General features: G+C 43.3%; 1 protein-coding gene across 1 annotated transcript in view; it reads left to right on the top strand.

The window, feature by feature from the left end:
- The first annotated feature begins 7,725 nt into the window (after nucleotides 1-7,725).
- The window catches only part of MAP1B (microtubule associated protein 1B), a 96,443-nt gene continuing 82,966 nt past the window's right edge, over nucleotides 7,726-21,202 (top strand). Inside the window, exons 1-2 of the mRNA XM_082722930.1 lie at nucleotides 7,726-8,389; nucleotides 16,649-16,750. Coding sequence (XP_082579056.1) covers nucleotides 8,206-8,389; nucleotides 16,649-16,750 — 286 coding nt within the window. The 5' untranslated portion in view covers nucleotides 7,726-8,205. The remainder of the gene's footprint in view (nucleotides 8,390-16,648; nucleotides 16,751-21,202) is intronic.

Genomic DNA, 21,202 nt, shown 5'->3' with positions numbered 1-21,202 from the left:
GGGTATAAACTGTTAAATTCTCTTTGTAGGGTAATTTGACAGGAGTTATTAAATGTTAAAAATATCTATCACCTTCAACCTGTCTATTGGAATTTTAGGCGTCTGTGCTCAGAGAGACATATATGCACACAGAAGCACTTATAAGCATCGTCACTGTAACATTATTCATAATAGGAAAAAACAAAGATCTCTTAAGGACCACCAATAGGGGAAAGCATGCACAAACCAAGATAAATTCTTTCTGTCATTATGGTGCAGGAATTTAAAAAATGAAGTCGATTTCTTCATATTTGCATAAAAAGAGCTCCAAAGGGAAATGCTACTGAAGTACAGTATGTAAAATACTCTTTTGCTTATGGCCCTATAATGAGGCCATGTGGTAAGAAAGTGAGGGCAGCCCATAGCCAGGGAGGAGCCGAATCCTGCCAACAACCACATGCCCGAGCTCAGAAGCAGATCCTTCTCCGGTCAGGTCTTCAGATGGTCACAGTTACAGCCGCAGCCAACACTTGGCAGCCCTCTGAGCGACCCTGAAGCAGGGAGCTCATCTAGGCTGTGCCTGGACTCCTGACGTAGAGAAACTGAGATAATAAACATTGTTTTAATTAAGCCCATAAAATAAATAAAATAAAATAAAATAAAAATTATTCTGTTTATGGGGGAAAAGTTATATGTATGAAAAAAATATATATGCATTATATATGCATGTAGGGGGACAGGTATATATCTACACATATACACAAAATATATGTAACTGTATACTTACACATAAATATGAAAAAGTATATATATAAATGGTTTAGCTTAATAACTCTCATTGTGTCTAGGGAGGGCAGTAGAATTAGTAGTGGGGAAGGAGGGACTTTGATTTTGTGCTCTATACCTTTGCAAGGTTTTGTTGCTTTTTTGTTGCTGAAAGGTAGTGATAGGAAGGACCCAGTTCACACAACTTGGAGAAGGGATTTGATCTCAGTTAACTGGCCTCCCAGTGTGATATTTTTTCCACTGTTCACCAAAAGAAAAGAAGAGGCAATTTCTGAGGTAAGGATGATTAAATAGAAATAAGTATGAGACATTTTCCTGGCTATGAAGGACACCACGTAATTTTCAGACACTTTCCTCTTACAACTAACCTAAACAGCCATTATTGAAAGTGAGATCCACTCACTTCATGTGCAGGGAGAACGGCTGCACCTACCACAACCTAGCACATAGATCGTACTTTTGAAATCTTCTCAAATACCCCACACATTGTAAATCTTTCCCTTAACTTTCCTTGTTCTTTTTTCTTTCCTCAGACTCTGTTAATTTTTCTACAGCTAACTTAAATCTTGGAAAGAAAGGACTAAACCAAACTGAGTAAAAAAAGACTGTTTCTTAACCCTTAAATGACACATTGCCTTAAATTACATCCTAGAGTAATCTTAATTTTAAAGAGTAACACAACCTTAGAGGCTCCTTTGATGTGAAATTTACTCTGACTTTGGTTCTCCTCTCTTACTCCTCTTCCCAACCAATAATTTCCTGCATTTGGCTTCCTTTAATTTGCTTTAATTCCTATAACATGGAAAAAGAGTATTATATAGAATATGTCATGGACTTTGAAGTCTGCTGTACCTGAGTTTTTATAAGTTTTCTGTCATTTGGAGAAAATCATCTAACTTCTCTGCGTGTCAATTTTTCAACAGTCAGCTGGCAAGAATAGTAACTCATGGCAGGGCGCCTGGGTGGTTCAGTGGGTTAAGCTTCTGCCTTTGGCTCTGGTCATGATCTCAGGGTCCTGGGATCGAGCCCCACATTGGGCTCTCTGTTCAGCAGGGAGCCTGCTTTTTCTTCTCTCTCTGCCTACTTGTGATCTCTCTCTCTGTCAAATAAGTAAATAAAATCTTAAAAAAAAAAAAAAGAATAGTAACTCATGGCAAAAAAAAAAGATGAAATTAGAAAAAATGAAGGGAATAAAATAAAAATACAAAAATGTGTAGGGCACAGCTAAGGCAGGACTTAGAAAGGTATCGTCTTTATTACATATTTGAGAAAAGAAGAAAAGCTGAAAATCCATTGTCTGAACTTCCCAAGAAGCAAAAATAGGAAGTAAAATAAAACCCAGAGGTATCAGAAGGAGTGAAATAGTATAGCTAAGAACAGAATCAGTGAGAATCTTATACACATACATACAGTAGAAAGTGATCAGTGACCTCAGCTGCAGTAAAGATCATCAAAATCAACAACCCCCTAACAAGAATGAACGAGGAAAAAAAGACAGAAAATACAGACTACCATGATCAGAAAAGCAGAAGAGATCTTAAGATGATTTAAATGATGAATAACAGTACAGTTTCTTAGGAGGTTTGTGAAAATTCACTGAAGCAATATACTTAGAGCACCTAGTACAGTAACAGGACTTATAGAAGACATTCATGTAGTTGTTGATACACTTTGACTGAGCATATGCTCTATGCTGGGTGCTGGGAATCCTCAGGTGAGTTGATGGTTATGTGTGAAAGTGGGGAGGGGGGAAGTATGGCTCTGGACTCTTCAGCGGTGAAGAGCAAATTTTTAAAATTACATACAAAAGTGTGAAATTACATTGTTGACAAATGCTGCAAATAAGAAGTGGAGCATGAAGCTGAGTGCATGTAAGTACATGTAAAAAGGTTTTAACTGACCTAGAACGGGAGGTCAGGGAAGCCGTCCCTAAGGACGTGATAGCTGAGATGCCATCTGCAGGGCAAGAAGACATTAACTAGGTGAAGTTAACTAGTAAGTGCTTCCGGCAGGCGAAAGAGGAAGAGAAGGTGCTCCTGCGTTGTGAAGAAGCATGCTCCGATGTGACATCACTGTGGCTGAAACTGGAAAGTAAGGATGAGGGGGTGGCTAGATATAGCAGAGGAGATAAATGGGGGCCAGATTTTGTGGGTCCTTGTAGGCCATGCTAAGGAGTTTGATCTTTATACTAAAAACAATATGGAGCCATTTAAGAGTTTCAGGTCTGCATGCGTAACATGACCAGATCAGAAAAGGTCACCCTCCAAATAGTGTGAAGCATGGACTGGATGAGGGTCCCATTGGACCTACTGATGCCAGTCAGGTGACTATTGCTGCTGGGCAGGACAAAACAATATAACTATGGTTTATAATTTAAATTAAATTGGAAATGACTCAATCATGACAATCAATAATGGAATGGTTAAATAAATGATAGTAAATAAAGACAATGGGTTAGCATGCAGCTATAAAGGGAATGAGAAATATTAATGTACGCTGTTATGGAGTTACTTCCATTGCATTGTTAAGTGAAAAAAGCAAAATGGAATGGAAAAACTGTGTGTATAAATGGGGAATGGAGTAGAGAGCCCAGATATGGACATGCAACTCTATGGTCAAATAATCTTTGACAAAGCAGGAAAAAGTATCCAGCAGAAAAAGGTCTTTTCAATAAATGGTGCTGGGAAAATTGGAAAGCTATGCATAGAAGAATGAAGTTTGACCATTCTCTTAAACCGCACACAAATATAAAATCAAAATGGATAAGAGACCTCAACGTGAGGCAAGAATTTATCAAAATCCTAGAGGGGAACATATGCAGTAACCTCTTCGACATTGGCCATAGCAACCTCTTCAAGACATGTCTCCAAAGGCAAAAGAAACAAAAGCGAAAACGAACTTTTGGGACTTCATCAATATCAAAAGCTTCTGCACAGCAAAGGAAACAGTCAACAAAAGAAGAGGCAACCCACGGAAAGGGAGAAGATATTCGCAAATGACAATACAAAGGGCTGATATCCAAGATCTATAAAGAACTTCTCAAACTCAACACACACTAAACAGATAAGCACGTCAAAAAATGGGCAGAAGACATGAAAAGACACTTCTCCAAAGAAGACATACATGAAAAAAGTGTTCATCATCGTTATCCATTGGGGAGACTCAAATCAAAACCACATTGAGATACCAACTTACACCAGTTAGAATGGCCACAATTAACAACACAGTAAACAACAAGTGTTGGAGAAGTTGTGGAGAAAGGTGAACCCTCTTATACTGTTGGTGGGAATGCAAGTTTGTGCAACCACTTTGGAAAACATTGTGGAGATTCCTTAAGAAATTAAAAATAGAGCTACCCTATGACCCTGCAATCGCACTACTGGGTATTTACCCCAAAGATACAGATGTAGTGAAAAGAAGGGCCATCTGTACCCCAATGTTCATAGCAGCAATGGCCACAGTCGCTAAACTGTGGAAAGAGACAAGATGCCCCTCAGTGGATGGATGGATGGATAAAGAAGATATGGTCCATATGCACAATGGAATATTATGCCTCCATCAGAAAGGATGAATACCCAACTTTGGTATCAACATGGATGGGACTGGAGGAGATTACGCTGAGTGAAATAAGTCAAGCAGAGAGAGTCAATTATCATATGGTTTCACTTACTTGTGGAGCATAAAAATTAACATGGATATTAGAAGGAAAGGAAAAATGAATTGGGGAAATCAGAGGGAGAGATGAACCTTGAGAGACTGTGGACTCTGAAAACAAACTGAGGGTTTGGGAGGGGAGGGGCATGGGGAGTTAGGTGAGCCTGGTGGTGGGTAATGAGGAGGGCACATATTGCATGGAGCACTGGGTGTGATGCATAGACAATGAATCTTGGAACACTGAAAAAATAAAGTTAAAAAAATTGACAAGATAAAAGAAAATAAAAGTCAAAAGTAAATTTACCAAAAAAAAAATGCTGTTTACTTAAAAGAGGTATATATATATATATATATATATATATATATATATATATCCTATATATCCTGTATATACCCTATCCATATCAATATATATCCTCTCTCTCTCTCTCTCTCTATATATATATATATATAATATATTGCATTTTTAAAATAGAAGGCTAACCTGGCAAAAGAGTTAGAGAGGGAAGGGGGAGGAGAAAGGGAGGCTAAAGTTCTCTGAATACAAAGTGTTTTGTAGATTTGATTTTGGGACCAAATATTTTGCATAGTTATAAAGCAAAATTAAGTATAAAAAAATTAATTCTTAAAAAACAAAAACAAAATGCAACAGATAAATCAAATTATGTAGAGAGTGGCATAATCATAAAAATGAATTAATTGAAGTAATATAAAACTGCAGCCCTTTGGGATCTATCTAATAACAAAGAAAACTGAAAAAAAAAAAAGTCCAAAAGTGCTTTTAAGATTTTTATTGTTATTCTGAGAGTATAATGTAGGAATGACTTCAGAAACCAATTTCTAACCTGCACACTCCTATGTCTCTATGATGATAGTAGGCTGGGTTACAGTGCTGATGGTAGAGAGAAGTGGGTGGACTGAAGAGATACTTAGATAAAACTGACCAGAATTCATGCTCAGTCGTCCATGGGGCTAGGTGTCAGGGAAGAGTTTAAGAGGCCTTTGAGCTTTCCCGCTTGCATCATGGATTTTGGTTTGGAGCATGTTGAGTCTCAAGTCTCTTTGGGACATCCAGGTGACGTCAGGTGGCAGCACTCACCAAAGATGATCTTCTGTTAATTTTCCCTTCTACCTCCTTAGCACATTTTTTTTTTTTTTTAATGGGGATGGGTGGGGACTACTTTTCTAGTCTCTAGTGTCACTTAACATTCTATTGTTTCACATATCTTGGTAGTCATGCCTTGATTCACAGATCAAGGTAGTCAACTTGATGTCACCCGCACATTTTGTAAGATTGCTTTTACTCCATTGTCCAACAAACTGGGATAAAACAGGTGTATTCATCAACCACACCATGAGTGCTTATTCCAATCATTGTATTAGGTACTTAGGTTCTCTATCGTTTAAAGTTACTTACACATTTATAAAGATATTATTCTCTCCAGTATACTAATGAAGAGACCGAAGATCAAGTAGAGTAAGTCCCTTGCCCAAAGTTACAAAGCCATACAGTAGCAGTCAGCACCTCTGGTCTGTTTTCTGTCATTACGTCTCTTGTTTTTCAAAGTTTGGGTGCCGACTTAGGGGGCTCGTGGTCATGGCATTTAATTGTACCAACTCACATGGTAAGAAAGCTCCTGTGTTATTTTCATCCAACTTTCTGTTCTGACATGGAGAACAACTTGGTTAGGAGGTGGTGTGTCTTAACAGCGAACACTTGCTAATCTCTGTTTTCATCTAGAGAGCCTACTCCTGAGGGTCAGAGTCTTGAGCAAGTAACAGCATAGAGCAGGAGTTTAATTGCATTATCTTTTTTCACTATGTTTCTCTTAGGAATACCTTCTATTTTTAAGTGATATTAGTGTTTCCATTTGTACAGCAGTAAAGAATTTCACTAAAAATAAATCTGAGTAAAAGAAACAGAGCTAAAGAAAATTATTATGTAAATAAAAGTAATGGTGGTTCAGAGAAAAGGGAGGACGACAATCAGTACATGACATTAGGGTTCAAGGGCTGACCTTTGGAAAACAATGCTCCTTACCAAATCTCCTCCCCTAGTTACAAGCATTGCTGCTGGCCTTGCCTCTAACAGAAATTGAAGGTCTTTTCTTGACCAAGAAGTCATCTGTTACCATCTCACTTGGGAACTGTCACTATTCACTGATCAATGTGGCTCACTAGTGAGCTTGCTGCAGACCTCAACTGCTGTGGGCCAGATGGTATCTTATTCCCCCCTGATCAGACTGGCATGTAGGAAGGAATCATTGCCTTTAGCTGCCCACTGTGTCTCCCATGCCAGGATTTCAGGAAAGAGCTAAGAGCAAAGTGTGTATCACCCATAAATTATGGAAGTTAATAGGCAAGACAATGAACTAATTTGGAAATCTTAGCCTATGGCGATGATTATTTTTTTTTTTTAACTAATATGCATTCTAGTATTAGAACTATATTGACTAGTCTAACTTCCATCCAGTCCTCTTCTTTAAGCTTCTAATCCTGCAGTCTTTTATGATAGTACCATGTTTGCACATTTTGTTCCTTCCTCACCATCACAACCCCTTCCTGGGCCAGAAGTTATATTTAGAAGATCTGTGAGAAATGGTGGTAAATGGGCTGCCTTTAATCATTTTTATGTGTTCTAAACACAAAGGCAATAAAAACTCCCAATGCTACGTATATTTTTAAAGATATTATTGTCACATGAAATAATTTTGCTTCTGTGTCCCCTAGGGAACTGAAAAGTACATTATAGTCACTGTAATCCTGCTGGGAGAGAGACAGTATCTTCTCTTTATTCTTTGTTATGCCTGATACTATCTATTCAGCATATTATTAAGAAATCTGTATCTAGAAAATGCATTTGTATTCCTCTTATTTCCCATGAGAACGGCAAAGCCAGTACTTTCTCTTTCTTTCTTTCTTTTTCTTTCTTTTAAACCACTGGGCCTTGCAGATTAGGATCCAAAGCCTGGACAATATTAGGATTAGGTTTTGCATTTTTAATGTATTAAGTGAAGGTGGAAAATATGCTTTCCTAAGTCCACAAGGTCAAAGAAAAGACAGGTTCCATCTTCCTGGGCGGGGTACCTCCTGCTCTACACCCGCTGTGCTAGCTATCTCAGCACCTGAGAATCTAGTTTCATCACAGACGGACACGAGGTAGAGGCCTGACTTGTGCACCTCGTACAAGGTAAATATCTCCACTGCAAAAATGGAAACCCATCCCGTGTTCCTGCACAAACCGGGTGAGTGTATGCAGCCGGTAGTGGGTGTGTGGGGAGTGTAGGTGGGCAGTGTTAAACCCCTTCGCGGCTGCAGCGGGGGTGGGGGGTGGGGTGGGGGGCCCTTAGGGTCCTCCAGGCCCTTGACTCCCGGCCCTGCGCTGACCATTGTCCGCACACCTCTTCCCTCCAGCTTCCGGGCCGCGGGCGAGATGATTTGCTGCAGATGACATCAGCTCTGGGCCAACGGCTGGAAGAGCGGAGGCAGCCACCGCGTGAGGATGTGCCGGGTGGTCCTTTCCTCCTCCTCTTCCTCCTCCTCCCGGCTCCCAGCCTAGTCTCCATATAAAAGCGGCGCCGCCTCCCCGCCCTCTCTCACTCCCGGCTCCTCTCCGCCGCGCGCTCTAGGAGAGGGCGGAGGGGGAGGCGGCGCGCAGCGCCAGGAGGAGGGGGGACGCAAGGGGCGGAGCGGAGACAGCACCTTCGGAGATAATCCTTTCTCCTGCGGCAGAGGAGAGGAGCGGCGGGAGTGGGACACTTCGCCCAGGCATAGCGGGCCGGCAGGATGGCGACCGTGGTGGTGGAAGCCGCCGAGCCGGAGCCGTCCGGCAGCATCGCCAACCCGGCGGCGTCCACCTCGCCTAGCCTGTCGCATCGCTTCCTCGATAGCAAGTTCTACCTGCTGGTGGTCGTCGGCGAAATCGTGACCGAAGAGCACCTACGGCGCGCCATCGGCAACATCGAACTTGGTAAGAGGCCCTGCGTCCCCAGGGGACGCGCTCGAGGAGACCGGCAAACGCGACCCCACCCAGGGCGCGACGGCCACCCTCCTTCTCAGGCGCGCCCCGCACCCGCACCTCTCCCCGCCACCTCCCGCACTCAGTCCGGAGTCTTTTGGGGGCTAATTTCGGAGAATAATGCTAATTATTAGATTTGAGACCCAGCGGGAGAGTGTCTCCTAACCTTGAAGGATCTAACATCAGCTGGGTCTGCAGATCCGGGCTGGCCACCGCCTCTCCCGCTAAATGAAATGCAGGTGTCAGAGAAGCGGAGGCCACAATAAAGCCCAAACCTCAGGGAGCAGAAGGGGCGGGGGAGCCTTGATGCAAACATTGCTTTTAGTCCTCTTCTGTCCCCCGCAAAATGCTGGGACTCCCCTCTCTCCCTCGCCGGCAGACCCAAGGCTGAAGCACCATGTGCCAGGGCCCGCGTGGGAATCATCCTCACCCCAGCCACCGTAGCCCCCCGAGAAATGCCTTTTCTGGCTTAAAACCTCCCGATTTGTTCTTTCCTCGCAATGACTAGGCTAGTCCTGGGGCCACACCCGCTCCCCCCCCCCCACCTCCACCCGGGACGCAGGGATGGAGAACCGCCTGCGCTTGTTTCCCAGACGGCGCCCGCCTCGCTACCGCCCCTGGGACCCTGGTTGCAGCTTTCAGAAAGGACAATGGGACCCCAAGTTGCGGGGTGGGGCTTCTTCTTTCAAAAGTCTCAGCCTCGATAGTGATGGCTTAGGGGGAAGGGGGGGGGGGTTGGCGGGTAGGGCCAGCGCCTCGCCCGGTGCGCGCACTAGGAGCGCGCTCTGCAGAGGCCGAATAGCGGTTCGCCTGGAGCCCTGGGCGGGGCCGTGAGGGCCCGACCGGCGCAGCCTCAGGCGCGCGGACCGACCCGCCCCCCAGCCCCACCCGGGCTGCCGCAGTGCTCCCATCAGCTCGCCGCACCTGCCCCCCGCACTGCGGCGCCCCCATCGGGAGCGGTCGGCCGGGCGTGCGCTCCGCCGGGGCCTCGGGCATGGTGCTGCGTTTCCCCCACCTCTCCCTCGGGCCCGGCTTTGTTGCATTCGAAGCCCCCCGAGGGGGCAGCTCTGGTCTTTGCCTTTGCCTTCCCCCCTGGCGTCCCAGACCTCCCGTCGCCCCTGACCTCAGTTGCCTGGTCCCTCCGCAGCCCCAGGCCGCGCTCTATTCTCTTGGGGTGGTGCTGAAGCGTTTCTGCCTGGAGACACCGGCTGGTGGGCGTGGTGCAGTCCGCACTGCGGTCTCTACGGCAGCCCGAGGCGGACAAAGGGCGTTCACGCAGCCCTCCTTCCCCGCTCCCGGCGTCCCTCCACTCGCATAAAACACGAAAGGAAAACCTTATTTTCGATGAAAAAAATTAAAGCCTGTTTTCTGACTCCGCATTTGGAAACGGACACTTGTCCCCAGAACAAAAGGCTGCAGGGTGGGGACTGGAGTTGCAGACCTGGTTCTTTTGTTTAACTTTAAAGCACTGATTTTTCCTTACAGCTTTAAAAAAAAAAAAAAAAAAAAAAAAAAAAAAAAAGGCAGAATGGAGTCGTGTATTTTCACTGGAAAAACAGATTCAAGAATAAGAGATCTCAATAGTGAAATACCTTACTTGAGCATCTGAAAAATGCTTCCTTTTCGAACTATAGGCCTTTGATGTGATCCCTCCTTAGTCTGTTTGCACGTTTTCCCCTTGGAAAATGTCACCCGTACTGACTTTGGGCGTGGCTGCTATCTGAATCAATGATTTCGGATTAAAAACAAATATTGTCAGCACCGTTGCCAGGGAATAATAATTCACTAGGAGGTGCTTTGCTCTCTATGAGATTTTCCGAACCACCCTATGTGGGTCCTGGAGAGGGACCACCAGCCCCATTTTAGAGATGGGGGCCCAGAGAGGCAGGAAGGATAAGGGGACCCGCTCAAGGTCACGTCACTCCGAAGTGACAGATGTGCCGGCACTGCACCGGCACCGGTTTTCTGACTCCGTCATGATGTCAGAGCAGGGCAGGCAAACATCAGAGGAAGATCAAACGGCGGTTTTCAGAGTTCGGCTTTGTATAGACCTCCACTTGTGGGCAGCGCCAGTGCAGGGAGCTGGCTCAGCGCTCACCTTCCTGCCATAATTCCCTTCCTGCTTTGTTACTGTCCCGATCATCATCCTTTCAGTACCCCATTCCTGGGGTACCAATTCCTTCAGAGGAAAAAAATAGACGCATCCAGGTAGCGCTATGATGTGCCCTGCCTTTACACCTTTTCATACGATTAGCATGCAGGAATAAAGTTCAGATTGGTCTTTTTGACGTTAAAATTTAAAAAAAAATTATTGAAGTAATATAGAGAGAGGAAAAGGCACCACTCACAGATGAGTTCAGTGCATTTCCACCAAACGAACACAACTGTGTTACCCAGACCTAGGAACAGGGAGGGCTAGAATCCCAGAAGCCTCCTCCTGTTCCCTTTTCGATCACCATGCCTTCTTGATTTTTAATTCCCTAATTTGGTCAGGTTTTTGCACCAAACACCAAAATTGCTGTATTGATCCCATTAACAATCAATCAAGTGAGTGAGCAGAGCCATTTCCTCACACCCAGGAACAGATGCTGCTTTTCCCCTGGAGATTGTTCTCCTGGGTCCTGGGGTCACAGATGCAGCTCAAGCTACCAGGGCCTTCCAGGACTAAGCGAAATTGCTCCCCTAGCTCTTCAGACAGGCTGAGATGACTTAGCAACAGGGCAGGGTGGCTCTGTTTCCCTGTGCCTGCAGGTCCCAGCTAGGCCTCCTCCAGAGGTCATTCTGCTTCCCCTGCTATTGTTGCTGGTGCTTGTGGGCTGCGTCCTGTGCAGTGGAGATGCTCCAGGGGCGTTCAGCTCCCATTGAGTGATACAGGCTGGGAATTCGGTGCATCATTTGTTAGCTTTGCTTCCTATTTCCCTTCCCATGTTAACTGATGTTCTATGGATTTGGAGACCCTGGTGACTTGGAATTTTGCCATGATTGCTGAAGGTTCTTTGGGAAGCCTCAGAAAGAAACCTGTAGGAAGACGGTGGTAATGCAGTATATCAACAGGCCTGAAACATCCCAGTGTGGATGTTCAGTGAAGCTTTTTGAAACCACAGAAGAGAGATGGTTCCTTATTTTCTCACTGTATTCAAAATGTGGAATGTAATGTCGCTTCATATCTTCTCAAGTTGAAAGCAGTAGTCGTCCCTTGGACTGGTGTAGTCTTATTTTGTTAGTTATGCAGCACTTTATGCCAAACCAATGTCGTTCCCACCAAATGCCACTCCTTGGCACCTCTTTCGCCCTCTTCCTAATTAGCTCCCACCTTAAACTTAAGAGTCATTCCCATTTTCAGCAGAGCCTCCACTCCTCCAGTTTATTTTAGGACATCAACTGCATATATCCTTGGCTTGCAGACTGAATTCTAGAGCCTTATGAAAGTTTTCATTGCTTTATTTTATTACTTTATAGGAAGTAAGACATAAAAAGAATACCAAGTGTCAGTTTGATGCTTTCAATTGCAGCTAAAGAGTGTAACTTTTTCTCTGGGTCACATTGGGAATCAGCAAGATTTGTTTATAAAAAGATAGATGTGTTTAACATGTACTGCCCCAGATTCTGAAGTATAAGTTTAGCTGATTACATTGTAACCTTCTGATTTTACTTTATTGATTGTCTTCAGTTTCAGGATGGCCAAGAGAATCAAGAACCCAGGGAAAGTTTTGGGTTTAGGTCTCATTTTATTTTAACAGGAACAAACCAGTACATGGCGGAGGTTCGAAGAAATGTTGGAGAGTGTTATATATATTATGTTCATCTTTATATTTTTCAAAGTCAAAAGGCAGATGGATTTCTGCTTGTACTGCTTAATTGGTATTATCTGGTAAGGGTTCTGTGATCCATGCTGAAAGCCAAGCCGGTCCCCAAATGTAAGGTCATTAAACCGATGATTCATCCTTAATTTCCTCTAAAGGCTTACTATTTAAATAACTTCTAACTTTTAGACCAGTAAAATTATAAATCACTTGTTTTGTTTGTTTCCAATGTGGGAAGCTATCAAAAGACCTTAATTATTTATCAAACATGCTTTGAAAGGATGGACTCTATGTAAGGCATTGCCTGCATTGCCCATTAACTTATATGTTAGGAACATCAAGTTCTTGGCTTAGGAAAAAGAAAAAAGTCAATTGAAAGTTTGGTCGAAAGAAAAGATAGGAAAACTTCTTTGAGAAATAGATCTTGAATTTACCTCTTTTTTTGTTTTAATTCTGTTTCTTTAGTTTATGATTCTAATCTGCCTCCCAATCACTTTTTTTAAGCATAGTTTTACAGATCAAACTTACAGTTTATAGGTTAACCATTTAAGTACTAGCAAAAAATATAAAAAAGCCTATGGATCAGAAGGATCAATTAAAAAGTTCATAGGGGGGAAAAAAGTCAATTTTCAAAGGCCCAGTTAACTGTCAGGTGGAACCCATGTGCCATTCTGACATGTAATGAATGATCATTTTGTTGGTTTTTCCAGTTTATTGTCTCTTTTAGGAATATACGTTTTAGTCTTTAAATGGGAGGTGCTTTTAAAAAATCGTTGGTTTTATTAAATAATCCTGCAAAATGCTTGCATGATTGATAGGCTTGGTGAGATATAACCTGTATAAAGTAAGGGAAAGTGGCTCCTTATTGTTTACCCTGACTTATCCTGTAATGGGCACACCCCATTCCCCCCTGGCACACACAACCTTTTCATTTTTCCCTTTTCCCTCTGTGAACTTCGTGTGCACTTTAGCCTCCCTTTTGTGCCTTGCTTTCTCTTGGATTCGGAGTACTGAGATAAAAAGATCTTTGTTATCTTCAGTTACCTTGGCTGAAGGACTGGGCTTCAGACAGTGGTGGTTTCACAGTGGGGCACCAGCCCCAGATTAGGTGGGAGAGTTCTCAAGGATGCCTAGACGTAGGTCAACTTCCCAGGGGTGACCGATGTCGTCTGGGCCTAGAAATTTAATCAAGGAGGTTGACCTTCCATTGGTGGAGTTGTTCTGTTCTGCCCCAATGTAGGTAAGCCACTAAGGGGCACAGTCTTCATGTAGTGCTGGAGAAGCAAAGGCTCAAGAGAGAGAATGTGGCCAGAGCCAAAGAAGATATTTTTCTGTCCTATAAGATTTAGAGACCCCACTGTTGGCTTCCTCTGAGGCACAGAGGGAAGATACATAAATCTACTAAATGCAATAGGAGCCTTCAGTGAGAAATAGTATTTCTCTTTACTAGTATCATCCATAGAAGGCCCAAAGTATATTATTTTTAAAATTGGTATAGAAAGTGGCCTTATTCCAAAATTTTCCTTTCCAACTAAAATAACCAGTAAGTTCTTTGTAACCTTTATTTTATAAGTGGTACTGTGTAGTATGCATTGTTAAGACATAATTTGGCTGGAAATTAGTCCCTTGAAAAGAGAACCCTAAATTTTTGTTTCATTGGCAGTAGAAAATGTGTGAAATATTATTTTTATTGTCCTTTTACTAGTGTAATTGAAAAATTAATCTCTAGATGGATTTTTCTGTTTTGTGCTTTTCCCCCTGCTAAATTACAAAGCCTCCAACTAGGAGGTTATGAAATATAAAGCAAACATTTAATTGCATGTGTCATGACAAGTTAATTGAAGCCAAGGGGAAAATGGCAAACAACAATGTAAGAGCAAGTCCACCTATAACCCTAGATGAAGTCATTCAAATGATGGAGCAATTTGGACATAACATAGAACAAAGGCAGAAAAATCATATGAATTTAATTTAAATACATATGTCTCATTATTGACTTAGTGACCCAAATTGACGAGCCAGGAGACAATAGTGGAGCTCAGACCTGGCACCCAGAGAACCCAGTTAACAATTACTAATTAAGCAGCTCAGAAAGGAGCCTGACGGTTTTTCACACTAGCCCGGTATATAGTGTATATGTTGAAGTAAAATATTCTAATGAATTCAGACCTCTCAACCTGTCAAGCTTCCTGTGAAACAAAAAGAACCCATTTATCATTTCTGCACTAAAAAGATCTGCAAAATCTCACTGTGCCTTTCTTGTTAAAATTTAAATAATCCATTAGCGCGAATGCAAGCTGAGGCTCTTGATGTTTCCAGGGAGACCCATAAAATTCCCCTGTATAATTTAGCCTCTCTTTAGGAATGTTAACCTCCACACCTGAAGTCTTCCCATGGGTCGTGTGATCAATTTCTGCTTCTGTTTGAAAATATTCCTCATAGTCAAAAGGTGTTTGGTATAGAATCCAAACATAGTCTAGCTGTGCAGTCAACTGAGTTTCCAGAATCTTTGCGTTGTACATTTATACATATACAAGACCCACATATGCATACACACACACACACACATACACATATACACACACCTTATTTCTATACAAGACACAACATGCATACACACACACATACACACACTCCTTGTTTCTATACAAGACACAATATGCACACACACCCCCTTCTTTCTATACAAGACACACATATGCATACACACACACACACACACACACCTTATTTCTATACAAGACACAATATGCACACACACACACCTTGTTTCTATACAAGACACACATATGCATACACACACACACACATACACACACACCCTTACCTTGTTTCTTCACAAGGTAAGAAGACTAAACAAGGTATAAATGCGGGTAAATACGGACAGACATTAAGGATTTATGGGTGTGTTTAAATAATGCACTGCCATTTAGCCTTCCAAGTCTGTTTGAATGACTAATGACCAGCAAAAATGATTAAATGACCCGGTGTTTATTTAGAGGTAGTTTGTCTGCTGTATTTTACCAAGAGGGTCAAGCCCCTGTTCTTAGCAGGTATGCAATAAATGACCGTTGTTTGCGGAAATGTGTTCTTGGCAATTGACAGTGGTCCCTGTAAGGGTACAATCATGGATAAAATGTAATGGCTCTAGCATGAGCTACCTATTTGGGAAAGTATAAAGATACATTAAAAAAAACACAACAAACCAAACCACACATGTTCCAGAGTTTTGTGGTTTCCTGGTTGTCCCTGGCTTGCTCCCCAGTTCTGCCTTCTTCCATGCCCTCTGGGTTCCCTCTGGCCATCTCCTTAAGAAGGACAGGGGGAGGAGGAGGTAAGGGAGATAGGGTATCTGAGTTCCTTCGACCCCAGCTTCCAGCCTAGTGAATGGAAGGAAGCCAGAACTGGTGTGGGAAGAGACAGTTCACAGCCCCAGCTCTGGAGAATTTCTTTAAAGTATAAAATGTTGCCACATTTTTTTGCCTCTGGAGAAGAAAACTGAGTACAACTAACAATTGTGAATGAAAGAACTTCTTGCCAAGCTAGTCAGGTAAAATAAATGCAGGGGAGGACAGAGAGGGCAAGTCTTCCAGGTTGAGATGCAGTCGTCTTCTTTTTTGTTTTTAAAGATTTTATTTATTTATTTGACAGACGGAGATCACAAGTAGGCAGAGAGGCAGGCAGAGAGAGAGGGGGAAGCAGGCTCCCTGCTGAGCAGAGAGCCTGATGCAGGGCTCGATCCCAGGACCCTGGGATCACGACCTGAGCTGAAGGCAGAGGCTTAACCCACTGGGCCACCCATGTGCCTCGAGATACAGTCTTCTCATCAAAGATCATACAGATTTTGGATTAATATTTAGGATTTGAAAAACCCAGGTCAAAAATGGGACAGGTCAAGAAAAGAAACCATACATGTGCACAGAATGCATACGCACACCGCAAACACTGCCATTTTGAAAACAAAGGGCTGGATTTGAACGCCAGCTTCCTACGCTTACTCTCCATTTCCTTGCCATATGACTGGACCCTGGGAAGGCTAGAGATGATCTGGAGGCCTCCTCACTCCTATGGAACTTAACCACCCTCCTGTCCTTTCTATTGCCTCCCTGGAGTAAAGGCTGTCATTTTCCTAATAACTGTTTTCTTTACTCTCCCAGAAAAGCTGCATTTACATTTTATGAGGGGCAGAAGTTCAGTCCGTACTGCTAGTTATCTCTCTCTTGTGGCCTGGTAGGGAGACCTCCCCAACCCTCCCATTTTGTGGGCATGTACTGCTAGCCACCAGGCTCTTCAGAAAGAAGTTTCCACATCCTCCCCTAAAGCCTGAGAAATGTCACAGTGATGTTTTCCAAGCCACTCTGAAATGACTAACTGGAACTCTGTCAATTCTCTTCCGCTCCCTCCTTAGGAATCCGATCATGGGACACAAACCTGATTGAATGCAACCTGGACCAAGAACTGAAACTTTTTGTGTCTCGACACTCTGCAAGATTCTCCCCTGAAGTCCCAGGTGAGGCTCTGGTTCGGTGTTAGTCACCCTAGACTTTGAAAGGCCCGGGGAATAGGCCCGGGGTAAGCTTGGCCTGGGGTATCAAAAAGACTTTCCTTTTATCGCTAAATGTTTCTCTGTATTTGTTTATTATCAACTAGGTTAGCAAGAAGCAACATTTTAAGAAAGTCGATTCCAAGTTATCACTGTGTGGGGTATTTATTTTATGGTTTCTTAGTGAAAAGTTTTAAAGTTCTGGGGTACATTTTTTTTTTTTTTTCCCCGTATCTCACTATACGGTCTGACTTCAAGGTTTTGTAGACTATTTACATATTAATTTTATTTAAATAAAGCTATGAATATAAATAGGATGGCCTTTCACCCCGAGAATGCTACAGCCTCCTTCCCTCCTTAGAAAAAGGAAACCTCTCCATTTCAAAATGAAATACAGCTCATCATTTCATCATTGCATTGTCACCCACTTTTCTTGGCGTGAGTAAAAGAGTCGGAAATTCCAAACTGCTGTTAAAATAGCCTTTTTTTCAGAGATGGAAAAGAATACTGCAGAGTCAAGGTAAGGACTCAAACACTGGTTATATGTGGAAATGCTACCAGTAGCCTGCCATCTCAGTAGGGATGTACGCCGACCTCTGCCTCTAGGCCTGGGGCTGTGGTGAGACTGGCCCACCTTATCTCCCTCTTGAGAGCAGTGACCCGTAGTTCTCCCTCTTGGTCACCTTTGAAGATTATGATCAGAGGTGCTGGTGCAGAAAGTCTCCCAACCTGTGTTTCTCAAAATCTCTCCCATTGATCCATCACAGACAACTGTATTGCATTTTATTTCTTGGATACCACTTAAATTTTCATGTAGAGTAGAGAGATTTCTATCTACATGATTCTGTTGTATGATTCTAATTTTATTGGCATTGGTATAAAACCAAGATGGGGTTCCGCCTGTTTCTGATTGATTACATCATATTCCATTAGCCTTATACATACCGGGATTTGAAACCACTTCTCCAATGTCAAGGCTTTGTGAATCACACTTGGCTGCAGCAATCTGCCCATGAGACCGTCGCAGATCTTCTCTTCGAGTTCGATATTAGAGTGCAATCCCATACATTTCCGTTGTCCAAGTGAATGTTACTTTCAAGCATGGAACTGAGTAAATGTGCTCAGAAAAATGTAGCAGGGAGCTGGTTCGTTCAAAGTTAACTCGCTGCAATGCCACGCGAAAAATCAGCTTTTAAGTAACTTTGCTTTGGGGGAAAAAAAAGAGAGAGAGAGAAAATGATCCAGAGACTATCAGATAGCACATGACTGGCTGAAGTAAAGGTACAGTAAACGGTTGCTTCGGGCGCTATCATGTTGTGTTTTTATGTCTTGCACATCTCTATAACTTTTAAAAACATCCACAAAAATAAAAACAAAAAAGGTACCCTTTTCCAACAAGTATGTTTCAAAATGTAAAAGGCAAGTTTGGCAAGTTTTCATCCTTTCTCTGTGGGTTGTTCTGGCTTTCTTACTAAGAATGTTTGTAAAGCTACTTTTTTTTTTTTTTTTGGATAAACAAATCATGTGGTTCCCATTACGTTCATTCATCCTTGGACTGACTTGGTGGAATGACAGCTGTATATGGCAAAATGAAAGGCTGCAAGAACTGATGGAGAATTTACCATGTTTGGACCAAAGGCCCTAAGATTACTCTTGTGGACTAGGAAAGGCAGGTCCTCCAAACCATCACTTTGGCCCAGTGTCCCCTTGTTTGTCCTCCTTTTCCTACTCTTTCCTGTTACCTACTAGCTGGATAGCAGTGCTGTGCTAGAGGCTATGTCTAGAGGTGGGCCTCTGGACATGACATCTGTCCTCCCATTCTTGTTGACTCTGAGAAGGGTGGGTGTGAGGACCTTCCCTTTTTTTAAATTTTTTTAAAATTTTATTTATTTATTTGACAGTCAGAGATCATAAGTAGGCAGAGGCAGGCAGAGAGAAAGAGGGAAGCAGATTTCCTGCTGATTGGAGAGCCAGATGCGGGACTCGATCCCAGGACCCTGAGATCATGACCTGAGCCGAAGGCGGAGGCTTAACTCACTGAGCCACCCAGGCGCCCCTAGGACCTTCCCTTTTAAGCCTAAGTGTGCACTGTGCAAAGTTGGGCCTCCCCATGAGGACTGAACATCTAGAACAGAGCCACTGGAGTATTGCCCCTGTGTGGGGAGTATTCAGAGTGACATGCAGGTTTCTAACCAAGACTATAATTGACGAGGGAAGCACATGTCAGATTCCGTTTCAGGTAAGTAAGTGTGTTTTGGAGGAAAGGGACGTCCTGTTGGTGGACATGGGTGCAGAATGGGGGTGAGTGGACATGGCAGGATCACTGGATTAGACCCAAAGAAACCTTTGGCTTTTCCTGAACAAATAGGCCTAAGTTTCAGGGGAAATTTGAAGTCTGTTTTTAAGTGGATCCACGTCTGATGGGTCCAAGTGGGTCCAAGTCTAAGTGGGTCTCCTCCCCACTCCCTGGAATTTTGGAGGAACTCCTGTCTGCACCTCAGGCCCCCTAATGGGAGTCAGCTGAACCTCTACATTTAGAGTTTCAAGATTCTAGGTGAGGGTGAAGGATGGATTCATTAAACACATAAAGCCATTCAGTCAATCAGTTAGGAAATAATTATATAGCACCCACACTGTGCCAGGCACTATGGGGGAGGGTGGGCGAACACACAGTGATGGACAAATCCCACATAGTCACTGTCTGCTTGGGAGATGGTGGTGGTGGGAGCATCCGGCACTCACATGCGGACTGGCAGACACTCTCGTGCTCGGCATCCTGTCTAAACAGTTTGTGTTTGGTTGGGTTTTTTAGGCCAGTGAGTTACAAGTTCATGGTCTTCCCTGACACAGAGATTAGGAGCTAGGGTTGCTTGCTCTTTCTTCCTTCTTTCTTTCTTTCTTTTCTTCGTTTTTTTTTAAGGTTTATTTATTTGACAGAGAGCACAAGCAAGGGGAGTGCCAGGCAGAGGGAGAGGGAGAAGCAGGCTCCCCACAGAGCAGGGAGCTCGATGTGGGGCTCAACCCAGGACCCCAGCATCATGACCTGAGCTGAAGGCAGCTGCTAAACTGGGCCACCCAGGCAGCCCTAGGGTTGCTGCTCTTTTATCTGTTTTTCGCTCATGTTATTATTCCTTTGTTGCTGTTTGGAAGCATTGGAGATCACATATCAAGCACTGGCAGTAGCCTCCAAGTGGCCAACAGATAATGCAGGTGGCTCCAGCTCTTGTGTTGTCTGATACTGGTTTACCTCTTGTACTCATGTTTAAATATGATTTTGAGATTCAGTTGGCCTCTTTCTTTTTTTTAAGATTTTATTTATTATTTGACAGAGACCGAGCAAAAGAGGGAACACAATCAGGGGGAGTGGGAGAAGGAGAAGCAGGCTTCCCGCTGAGCAGGGAGCCTGATGTGGGGCTCCATCCCACGACCCTGGGATCATGAACTGAGCTGAAGGCAGACATGTAATGACTGAGCCACCCAGGCGCCCCCAGTTGGCCTCTTTCTTCAGGATTGCAGGTCTCATGCAAGCCCACTCTGGAAGATTTATTCAGCTTGAACAAAATTATCCTTGGAGCAGGAATCTGGGATGGGAGTGCTTTCTCTATCTGAGGTGGGGGTTGGATCATATGAATGGTGAGGCAGTGGTTAACCCAGGGTTCCCCAGAATGGAGTCCTGGGATCGCTACGCCTCCCAACTCTGGCATACTATTAGTTTGGAACTCATCAATCATCCGGGCCATCTTTTACTCTCTGGAACCTGTTGCAGCATCATCTTGCCTATAGATCACTCAACAAATACCTGCTTTGTGCCAGGGCTGGTCTGCTGCTTTGCCCTGTTGTAAAACCCTTCTTGGCCACGTGTAAGCTGGGGTCTAGCAAGACTAGTTTCTTGAGAGAAAAGGTTAGGTACTCCATCATGAATCCTCTCCAGTCTTTTACTCGAGGAGTGTCCAATAATAGAGTCTTTTCAAAATAGAGCCATCATCTTGTTTCTTCACATTTATGAATTCAAAAGTCTTTATATATTACAGAATGTGTTTTTCACCTTAATCTCGTTGGCTGAGAATCACTTTGTAAGTCTCGCCTCAAGAGTAGAGCTAGGCTTACCATGCCGTATAGCATTTATTGAATTCTCTATTCCTAATTTTCTTTTCTTCCTAAGGTAACTTTAGATCTATTATTATAACAGTAGAGAAGGATATCTCCTAGGGTTTCTAAGAAGTACCCTAGGATTATCTGTGTTAGGCATCATTTCAAAACAATAAACAAGTACGAATCAATCCCAGAGCAAGGGACAGCAGAGTGAAAATTAATTTCAGTTTTCTTTTTTCCATCATTTGCCACTTCTCTCTGCCTATTAAAGTAATTTTACAAATTTGATAACCCAAATCCTCCCCACCAACATAGCATGATGATTAA

Source organism: Mustela nivalis (genome assembly GCF_964662115.1).
Source record: "Mustela nivalis genome assembly, chromosome: 3".
In the NCBI taxonomy this organism is placed as follows: Eukaryota; Metazoa; Chordata; class Mammalia; order Carnivora; family Mustelidae; genus Mustela; species Mustela nivalis.
This window is presented reverse-complemented; position numbering and strand designations above follow the sequence as displayed.